The 11,512-nt window shown below is 35.4% G+C and overlaps 1 protein-coding gene across 1 annotated transcript; it reads right to left on the reverse strand.

Moving 5' to 3' along the window:
* Positions 1 to 4,917: 4,917 nt before the first annotated feature.
* Positions 4,918 to 8,127, reverse strand: LOC128638143 (protein BTG3-like). Its single transcript, XM_053690006.1, has 3 exons — positions 7,952 to 8,127; positions 6,215 to 6,352; positions 4,918 to 5,379 (listed from the first exon to the last, which is right to left on the reverse strand). The coding sequence occupies exons 1-3, from the start codon at positions 8,122 to 8,124 to the stop codon at positions 5,082 to 5,084; spliced, it is 609 nt and encodes a 202-aa protein (XP_053545981.1). The 5' UTR covers positions 8,125 to 8,127; the 3' UTR covers positions 4,918 to 5,081.
* Positions 8,128 to 11,512: the final 3,385 nt, after the last annotated feature.

An 11,512-nucleotide genomic window follows, 5' to 3' on the forward strand; every position in this document is an offset into this window, starting at 1 on the left:
TTTTGCTTTTTAAAATGCTTAGATTGTTACAGGATTTCATCACTCAACAAATGGACCAGAGTATTATCATCACTGGTGTGCAATCCATGAAAATTAGTATGGTGCCTGCTAGACTAAGCACACTGTACAAAAGACGACTATGTCCTACGGGGGTTCCCCTTTCAAATCAGATCTTGGAGACCCCCGCACTGCAGCAGGGAAAGGAAACAGTAGTTTCCTTACTCATTAGCTGTGGTTGGAACTCCTGAAAACCTCACGTGTATGTAATGATATCACAGAGAACAAGTAATTTCATTCTTAGTGAATTTGTGGTAGTGGAGGCTTTTAGAAACCATCTCTCAGCCCTGAAAGCAGTATACAGGGACAAGAGATACCGCATTTAAAACATGCAGCAGCACTTTTTAAGTTTCATTTTAACTAGACTAAGTCTTTTAAAAGCCAGAAGGAACACATGGGGGGGGGGGGGGGAGAATCTAAAAAAAAACAAAAAACAGGGACAATGTCAAAATTGAAATGCTTTGGGTCTAGATTAGAAAAATTTGCCATACTTTGATGTCTGAAAAGTAAACGCTGGAGCCCCTTGACAGGAAATGTTTAAAGGGACAGTCTAATCAAAATTAAACTTTCATGTTTCCTAGGGTTGCACCGATAACATTTTTTTTTTAAGACGCGGACAAGTACCGATACTTTTTTTTCAAATACTGATTCTTTCGTCATGACAGTTTACCAAGCACAATACGGATTAAGGATTTAAGATAGTTTCTTTTACAATTATGAACTGTAACTCAAAATACATTTTGAACTAATTAAACAGTTTTATTTCTGACTCACCGACAGCACCAAGAGAAGCAGCCTCGCCGCACGGATTTCGCCTGTTTGATTGATTGAACTTTCATAAGACTTTTATCTTATTTTTGGCATCACTGATGGACACTTTTGGGTTTGCATTATTTTATAATTATTAATCACCGTTTTTTTCACTTGACCATTTACCTTTATTTTTATGTTATAAATTGCATCACATCACCAAGTTTTATAAGCACTACCATTACCATTATCAATTCCACTATATTCTACCTCAGAATCACTTACCTGTCTGAGACATAACACAAACACCACCTCAGCTTTGAAACATTTGTTTATTTATAACAAAAATTCTGCCACATAGATACACACTTTTTTCCACAGATTTTTTCCAAATATATTTTTTCAGTACTCAGCAACATATCTTTTCTCTAAGAAATTTTCTATATGGCGCCCCCTATCTATATTCAATAATACAAGTTTTATTTGCTTGTTGTCACAAAGTTCACAGAACACGTTTATAAATAAGACTAGAATAAAATATATTAAATAAACAGCTGAGCAGTTGGGGCTGGAAAGCTACAATTTAAAGGGGTGATTACTGGATGCAATTGGGTTGTGAGGTGAATATATAACACCAATCAATTGTATTTAATACAATTTATTTCTGAAAATAACATTGGGCAAGGAGTGTCCCAGTAATCCCCTTTGAGAAAAAAATGGGCGTTTGCATTCGACGGACAAAAAAAACCCCAGCTTGTCTTCACGTTTTTCCAGTGCCGCTTTTTATTCCCAGTCTAGCCTTGGCTAAGGATGTTCCTCAGAGTTCAGTATCTTTTGAGCACAATTCTCAAGATGAGAACAAACAGTATAACAGGCAATCTTGCAATTAGAATACTTTTTCTAAAGTTAGTGGCAAGTTCTTATTAAGGAAGAGAAGCATCTCTGCATGTTCAGCTATAAGTCTGTTTCTTCAAGCAGCATGGACGTTTGACGCTAAGCTGAACAATCTTTCACACTATTGCATGGGGCAGAAAGCTATTGTGGGCCATTTTAGCCAGAGCTGGAAATCTCAGTTTATTAACTGCCCAGTATTTCAGGGGTTTGTCTGAATGAGGTACAGTGATCTCTTAGGTAGGCTTCCAGCTGTATAATAGCAACTTCTGGAGCACTGCTCTCAAACGTACAATAGAAATAACAGCAATTGTATTGGCAGCACAGAAGTGAACAATTTTAAGTCAACTCTTCCTTCCAGCTTAAAATGAAATGGGAGCATGCAGTTTGAAAAACACCACAAGATGGCGTATGGGTAGGAAGTGGAGGTATCGGTGCATGTGTACAAGTACTCATGCAAATACTTGGTATTGGCACCGATAGTGGGATACTAGTATCGGTGCCAATACTTGGTATTGGCACCGATAGTGGGATACTAGTATCGGTGCAACCCTAATGACTCCAATAAGGCATGCAATTGCAAACAACTTTCCAATTTACTTCTATTATCAAATTTGCTTTGCTCTTGGTATTCTTTGTTGAAAGCTAAACTTAGGTAGGCTCATATGCTAATTCCTAATCATTTGAAGGCCATCTCTTATCTCAGTGCATTTGCAGTTTTTTCAGCTAGACAGCACTAGTTAGTGTGCCCTATAGATAATTGTTCTGTCTCCTGTGCAGTTACATAGGAGTCAGCACCGATCCCCACCCCATAAAAATATACCTCCTAATTTAGGAGATCTAACTACACGACTCATCTTGCCTATGTCGTACCCTGTTTATCCTAGTTACCTATTTTGCCATACTAGTTTCACAAGTTCTACCACACTAATTAATCCATTATACCACACTATTTAATCAGAAACAGCATTTGTCGATATGGTTTGAAATATATCTTGTTAATATACTGTATCTATAGGACCACCTTAGGAGATTTAACTACGTGACTTATCTTGCTTATGTCGTACCCTACTTATTCCTATTTACTTGTCTTACCATGCTAGCTTTATCAGTTCTACCACCCTACTTAATCCATTTGTTAAGATATATTTTTATACATAGCATACTAAATAACAATAATTTACTTTATCATATATCTCCTTAGACAGATATTCTACCACACTTACATATCTTTCCACTCGGTTCAACCAGAAATGACATTTGTCGATGTTGCTTGAAATATATCTTGTTAATCTACTTTATCATATAATTATAGAAAAGAGGTTTCTGACTCTTCCATAGTATGGCCTATGTTGTAGATCTTATTTATTTAAATGGAAGTAGTTTATGTGAAATGTACCATTTCTGCATGTTCTGTACGATATTATTTTGCATAAGCTGTATTGTTTTTTTTCGCATAGCCTCAATAAAAATCTTAAAAAAAAAAAAAAAAGAACTGAAGGATGCAGTCTGCAGAGGCTTAGAAGGTGGAGGTTGAAAATAAAAATAGTATTTATGCAAAACTGGGGAATAGCTAATAAAGTGATTACTCATCTTTTAAAATGATAAGTCAGGAGTAGACAAAAAAAAAAAAAAAAAAAATTAAAAATAAGTCCTGTAACCCACCCCCTTCCATATTCCCAATGACTTGTTATACCAGTCAGTAAAGTGTATTGAAAACGTCCCTTCAGGCATACTCTTGCCTTTGAAAGATACATTGACCAATAGAAATTACCAAAAATGTCAGTACTAACTACTGCCCCAAGTGTGTAGAAATATGCAGTTGTATATATTTTGTAAGTGCACATCTATATACTGGAGTTTTAAGTTGAGGCGGGGGGGTGGAAACAAAAAAAACCAGACACATGCTTTTGGTTTAAGTGTTTAATCTGCAGTATGTGGTGATACAGAGGTTTGCACAGTTCACCATCCTGTTAATACACTGCTCAATAAAAAGAAGAAGCCATTTACCAATATGGTTGCAGAATCTTGAGATAACCAGTCACAAGATCCTTTAGCAGTCAGGCCATGATATAAAGATGTAATTTCACTCTTATTAAAAAGAGTAACCTTATTAGATCAAGGTAGCACAAGTTTCCAGTTTGTCATTTGCATATAAAATACTCCCAGCAGCAAGATATTTCATAGGGTTGTTCATATTGTAAAACAGTTTACAGAAACCAAAAACTTAAATTTCTCTTAATGATGGCAATGTCTGCCCATTTTACATTAATACCTACTGAAGAAAATAGTGAAACCGGATACATCTGTTTTCTGTCCTTGCAGACACTTCAACACCAACTGATGCTGATAAATGGACTGCAAGGCTAACAAAATCATGCCGTCAAGTGAAATTTTCCACATCTTTTTTAGATAGACTAGAATTATTCTGGTTCAGAGATTAAAAGGTTAATGTTTTACTCAATGTCTTATTGAGGCATTACACCTGCCAGAGAAAGATAAAAAAAAAGTCAATTTTATAAAAGCACACATTTTGACAGGCTAAAAAAATAAATAAATAAAAAGTGGATTAAAACCCATTTAAAAATCCATAAAACAATGTTAGTGTTTTTTAAAAAACAAACCTAGAACCTGGTATCCTATTACTGTCTGTATGCAAGTGCAGTCATTTAGCTAGTGTCTTAAATATACAAGTGCCTTAACACTGCTTCTACATTTAAGAGCCATTTATAAACCGTGGCATTGCAACCTTATTTAATAGTGCGACCGCACAGCAGTCGCCTAACTGCATGCAGGCAAGGGGTTTACATCTCAATGCTACGTACTAAGTACTAGAATAAGAATTGTTACTCTCCCTTCCTAATAGGCTGGGAAAGAATGCATTCTACACAAAGCTTAATCATTAAACATAAAATAAAAAGTATACCAGGGTTTTCATCTTTAGAACTAAATGCTTGGGGAAAGGGATTGTGAAAAAAAAAAAAAAAAAAAAAAAAAAAAAAAAAAAATGTACCAAGTAGCCTTTGTTCGGTCACCTAGATTAGCAAATCTGAAGAGATTTAAAGAGCTGTATATAAAACCATTGAGTTGGATTCCAGTATTTGAGTAACTATGCAAAACTGAGCTCTACATTTACTGTGCCCTAATTAAAGTTGTTTTTTAAAAAAAAAAAAAAAACCCACACAAGAGACTCAGAAAGGTCATTGGATACAGCTGTTCAATATTTTAGGTGATGTACTTAGATATGGTTTTTCTAGATGATCCTTTTTCTAGGCCATGTGTTGATGCTTTTGTGGGTATTATTTCCCATGTATACATCAGTCCCAAAATTCCTGGTGTCTCCCTCTTTCCTTGATTGAGCTTTGCCATATTACACCATGCAGCTACTGCCACCTCACCTTCAAATCATCAACTGACCCACTAACTGGAAATAGCGTGCTTGAGATCTCCGGTGTCTGTGGAGCGCCAGAGTCATAGTTTGAGAGATTATTCTGATCTTTGGAGAAGTTAGGTTTCTCTGTAGGGCTCTCCTCATCCGAAGAGTTCTCGGAAACAGATTCAGAAGAAAGTCCCTCTGAAGAGTAATCAGAAGTTGGTTCTCTACAACTTTTCATTTGTTCTGGGACTATTACCTCCCTTTTGAATGTAGCTATTGTGAAGTAATCTGTGTGCTCACCAAACCTGTGGAAAAAATAAATACTCATTTCAGTTTTAGGTTAGGGCACGTGTCTAATATTTAGGTTTGCTCAGTAAGGGACAAACAGAAGTAGAATCACCATTTTAGTAGCAGTTCAAAGACTAGTTTGTCCCTTTGTCACAATAAAGGGACATTCCAGACAAAATTAGAATCCACATGGATGCATTTCACTTTTGAATAGAAGCATTTTATTAATACATGTATTGGCAAAAATGCTTCTAATAAGATAGCCATTTCAAAAGTATACAAGTATGCACCATGCAACATCATTTAAACAGCACTTGCTCAGAGAGCCTAAGATAGCTAGTACCATGTGGTAACTCAATTTAATTGCCGACATGGAACAAGCCCCCACTGGTGCTCTGAGCAGCTGCAGTATTGAAAATGCTGGTGCGCTAAGAATATCTAGTTATGCTTCACATGCACAGAAAAATGTGAACACTGAAACAGTGAACTTACTAGAAGCATTCTTGCAAAATGTTTTTATTCAAAGATGTTTTCATCTATGTGCATTTAAATTTTGACCAGATTGTCCCTTTAAGCAATAGGCCAGGGAACTACAAATCCAGATGCCCTGGCACAATCTGTGATCTCTACGCCTCCTAGTAAACCACCACAATACTACCCAGCGATATTTTAGATTGTTTATTTCTGCCTCATTGAGTGCACGGGGAGGGGGGGGGGATAAGTGGAATAGTAAAATCAAGTGTAATATTTTGTACCTGCAATGTAAATCCCATTAAAAAAAAAAAATCCTAAGCTTACAGCTATGCTCAGACAAATTTGATGATTATGGCAATAGCCGATTTAGATACTCACCTGCCAGAGACCTCATACGGATCAATCCAAAGAGTCATCTCTTCTGGAAGGCCAAGTTTTGAGTATTCTATATTACTTCGTACACAAGCCTGCAGCAAGGCATCGTCTACATACTGCCAGGGATTGATACGGATACACCTATTGAAGAATCAAGCAGGTTTAAATAAAGTGTTTACAATGATAACTTACTTGTGGGGAAAATGGCCCTGACCAACTACACAATATTGTTCTGGCATATTTGCTAATATTCTTAAGAAATGAGTGCCAGCTGCACAGATAGATTGTGTTGCATAATTTCAGCTGAATAAGATGTACCCTTGTCAAAGGTTTTTAGTTATAATGCACACAAGTTGGAGACAGTGAATGCCGAAAAAAAAAAAAAAAATATATATAAATTGGCAATAAACTTTTGTTATTTTGACCTTTCCTTTGAGTCTTAAAATAGTCACCCCCCCCCACACACACACACACAATTGATAAATTAGATATAAGAAATTATAGATATCTATAGAGAGTAGTATATTACTATCCAGCACATGCACATAAAGTCAAAATCACAAAAACTGATATAGGTGTGCAAACTACAACTGCTAATTTAATATCAGAACAAATAGCAACAAAGAAATAGTCAACTAGCAATATGAGCTTAAATTAAAAATAAATTAATCATAATCAAATTCAATGCAGCAGTGGCACCAGTTAGAAAAGGTAATACCAGTATGCTATTCAAATATATGGGACTTCTCTTTGACCCCCAGCTAATAGTTCATGTCAGGCATACAGCCTCAATGAAGTTCACCATACGAGGTAAAATGAAATAAATGTAATTTCTGAGACTGCTCAGACAGTGAACTCAGTCTTAAGAGCCAAAGATAAACCGCTTTGGTGCATTCCCACACCTCCACACAGTGCATCCCATAGGCTTAAACACACACTGATCCTTGCTAGGAAGGCAAAGAATTCTGCCACTATGGCATACTATCAAACATTTAATACAATTATCCCTTTTTACCTTGTCTCTAAGCCTCTGCAGATTACCCCCCCCCCCCCTTGTTTCAGTTCTTTTGACTTTAATTTTAGCCAGGGTTTGACTCAAATAACTCCATGGGAGTAAGCATGTTATCTATATGGCACATGAACTATTGCTCTCTAGTTGTGAAAAACTCAAAATGCACTGAGATAAAAGGCAACCTCGTCAAGATTAGCCTGTGAACCTCCCTAGGCTTAGCTTTCAACCAAGAACACAAAGCAAATTTGCTAAAAGTAAATTGGGAAAGTTATTTAAAACTGCCCTATCTGAATCACAAAAGCTTAAGGGACAGTATAGGCAATTAAACTGATTCCAATAGGTCATGCAATTTTAAACAAACTACCAATTTACTTTTATCAAAGTTTTTGTTTTCTTGGTATTCTTAGTTTAAAGCTAAACCTAGTTAGGCTCATATGCCAATTTCTAAGCCCTTTAACTGTAAAAATAAATAAAAATAAATAAGTCAAATGCATTCAGATAAGAGTTGGCTTTAGAGGGCATTAGACAACATTGTGCTCATGTAGTTACATATGAGAGGGCACTTATTGCCCCTTTATTTCAGTTATTTTGTGTATGTACCAACAGACTAGTGGCAATGTTTACAATAGGACTTAGCTGTACAAACACAGATTAACATGAAGAAATCGTTTACATGTTTAAATAGTGCCGTCATATGAATGAACATTCAAAAGAGCCATGTGTGTTACCTGTATGCTTGGCCTCTGAGAGGCTTATCTGGGTACCAATGTCCCGTATATTTGTGATTCAATTGGATGATCATATTCTCTCCTAAAACAGCTAGCTGGCTGGGCTTCAGATTCTTCTTCAAAGCAAGAACCTTTACAAGGAAGGTCACAGCAGCTTCTATTTCACAACGCATCTTGTAGGTAAGAGGGGATTCTAAAGGGGGAAAGAAAATTAAATGCAAGACAAATATAATTTACAGTTTTTAAAAAATTCTAATATCACTTATTTCATCCTCTTGGTAGGCTTCATGGAAGATCATACTTTTTGTAGGCTCAGTGTCATTGTAGTGCAGAAGAAATTAGCTCAGGACATATGCATTATCCTTATGTAATTAAAAACAAAACCACCACACACCAGTGTTCAATCAATAAAGGTTTTCAGTGATGCTTCTGTCGACCAATAGAGTTATAGGAGTTGCCTTGACCAGCCAGTGAGCAATATCTCCAGGGATGCCTTGTGAATACACGTTTCAGTATTAATCTGAATTAAATTTATTATGTCACATGCATGCCTTTATATTAACATTGCCACTAACAAAAAAAAGTGTTGTTGCCTCAACCAAGTTTGTCACAGGAAATTAGGTGACAGTTAAAATACTTCTAACAAGGTTGGTTATTGATACAGATCTTCAGGGTATTAACAGCCAGCTGGTTGATGTCACATTTTTGCATTATCTGCAATGTAATTTATAAAAAATTGCAAGGTACCACATATACACTACAGGTGAGATGATTTACTTTATATTCCCTATTGTTGATGCATGAGCACTTGTTTTGCAAGACTAACACAGAAGCCGTCTAGTTCACTCATAGTTTAAGATTTTTAGTTTAGGATCAGTTAAAAAAAAACAAAAAAAAAAACAAAACACACACCAGTCCACTATGCAGTTTCATAGCTTAAAACAGTACAATGCAGAACCCTCAGCATACATAAGTACCTCAACACTAGAGGATCAAAAAATAAATAATTATCTATATCTTTTACATGCCTGCTATAACTTTTCATAAGCCCATACTGCAGCATACTCAGGAGCATGCACATATAACATTGTGCCATACTGCTGCTGCCATGTAGTGCACTCTCCTGAGCCTACATATGCTCTCATGGAAAGGAACGAAGATTCTAAATTATACCAAGAGAAAGGATAAAGTAGACAAAAGAACGGCTAATGCTTTACCTCAATCATACAACTTTAGTTTTTCATTCCACATTTGTTAAATAACCCCCCCCCCCTGCTTAGTATGTTTAAATACCTCACCTACTAAGATATACTAAATACATCATTTTATTCACTAAAATGTGATTTTATTTAAACCCCTTTTGCATCTTTTTATACTGGGTAAATACATGAATTGTAGATAAGCAACAAGTATTTTAGGCTGGCAAACTTAATGGTGATTTTGACCTTGCTAACATTCTACACAATTTCTTAAAGAGACAGTAAACTCAGTATTAAAAGGTTTGATTCAAATAGAATACATTTAACAGCTATCAAATCTACATCTTATCAAAGTTGTTTCACTCCCTTGGAATCCTTTGTTGAAGAAGAAAAACAAGGTAGGCAGATAAGCACTTCGGAATGTGCACATGCCTTTCGCAGTCTATGGCAGCAGGTTTTTCAACAATGTAGAACATTGTTTTAAACATTATTGCAAACATTGCTGCCAGATGGCTATAGACACATGCACACTCTTGAACCCAACTAGGATTACTTTTTTTTTTTATACAAATGTCGTCAAGAAAACTAATCAAGAATACTATAAGTAAATTGGAAAGTAGTTTATTCTATATCTGCTCTATTTAGATTTCGATTTAACTTTACTGTCACTTTAACATGAAAGTATTTAGCTCCGTCTGCTAAAATGTGTTGATTTAATACCTCACTTCTCTCCCTGCAGAAAGGATATTGCTAAATCCTCTCTAAAATCTTGCCAAATATATTTATATAGTCAAAACTTAACTATATATTTCTAAATGCATGCCAGGAACTTCAGTATTTAGTTCACACAGACTATTTAATTGCTCAAACTAAAATATTTTTTTTAATTTTTAAAACTCCAAATCTTTTTAAGCTAAAATAAAAAATGTTTCCCCATTCCAAGACATCACTTTAATTGTACATGGAACGGAGATCCTATCAGCCAACAAAAGATAATATGCCTGATTATAGCTTTCATAATCAGAGAAAAACCCTGCAGCTATCATAAGTACCCACCTGCAACTGAAACACCATGAAACCATCAGAATTACTCAAGAACACCCTCCAACTGCACTTGATATATGGTCTGCAGGAGGAAGGTGTAGTGTTGACACTAATTAGCCAATTAAAAAAGTAGGAATTTCTAAATCAAAATCCTTTACAATCAATCTGCACCTGGGGACAGTTTCTAGAACATGTTAAAACATATGGCATTAACCCCTTGGCTGACAGCGAGAGTTAAATCAAGACATTGCTGTTGTCCTGTCATAAAAAAAAAATAATATATCCCATCATAGAATGCCTCATTAAAGGTACATGAAACCCAAAAATTTTCTTTCATGATTCAGATAGAGAATACAATTTTAAACAACTTTCTAATTTACTTCTATTATCTATTCTGTTTCATTCTCTTGATATAATTTGTTGAAGGAGCAGCAATGCACTACTAGTTTCTAACTTAACACATGGGTCAGCCAATCACATTCAATATACATATGCAGCCACCAATCAACAGCTAGAACCTAGTTTCTCTGCTGCTCATGAACTTGCCTAGATAAACCTTTCAGCAAATGATAACAAGAGAAGGAAGCAAATTAAATAATAGAAGTAAATTGGAAAGTTGTTTAAAATTGAATTCTCTATCTGAATCATGAAATTATTGTTTTGGGTTTCATGTCCCTTTAAGTGTCAAAAAGTAAGTTAAAAACATATGGTACAGCCATGTGCACATTTGACCATGAGCCATGAGCACCTTTTGCCTTTCAAAAAAAAAAAAAGTACTAGAGAGGACAGAAAACAAATTCTATAAATTGCAGTTCTGCAAATCTTATAGCTGGTTTAGATAATTTGCAGCATTTTGTTACAAATTTTGCTTTTTGGCCTCTCTTAGGGAATGTGGGACAATACACCGTATTACACAAAAGCAAGAGATGTTTAATGTCCCTTAATCAAGTAAGCAAGATGTGAACATTAAAGGGACATGAAACCCAATTTTTTTTTCTTTCATGATTCATATAAAGCATACAATTCTAAACAACTTTCCAATTTACTTCTATTAACAATTTTGCTTAGTTGTCTTGGTATCCTTTATTGAAGGAGCAGTAATGCACTACTGGGAAATAGCTGAACACATTGGTTAGCCAATAACAAGAGGCATATATGTGCAGCCACCATTCAGCATCTAGATCCCACCTCCTGAGCCTATCCAGATATGCTTTTCCACAAAGGATACAAAGAAAACAAAGCAAATAAAATAATAGAAGTAAATTGGAAAGTTGTTTAAAATTGTATGTTCTATTTCAATTATGAAAGAATTTTTTTA

This window comes from Bombina bombina, chromosome 8 (assembly GCF_027579735.1).
Source record: "Bombina bombina isolate aBomBom1 chromosome 8, aBomBom1.pri, whole genome shotgun sequence".
In the NCBI taxonomy this organism is placed as follows: domain Eukaryota; kingdom Metazoa; phylum Chordata; class Amphibia; order Anura; family Bombinatoridae; genus Bombina; species Bombina bombina.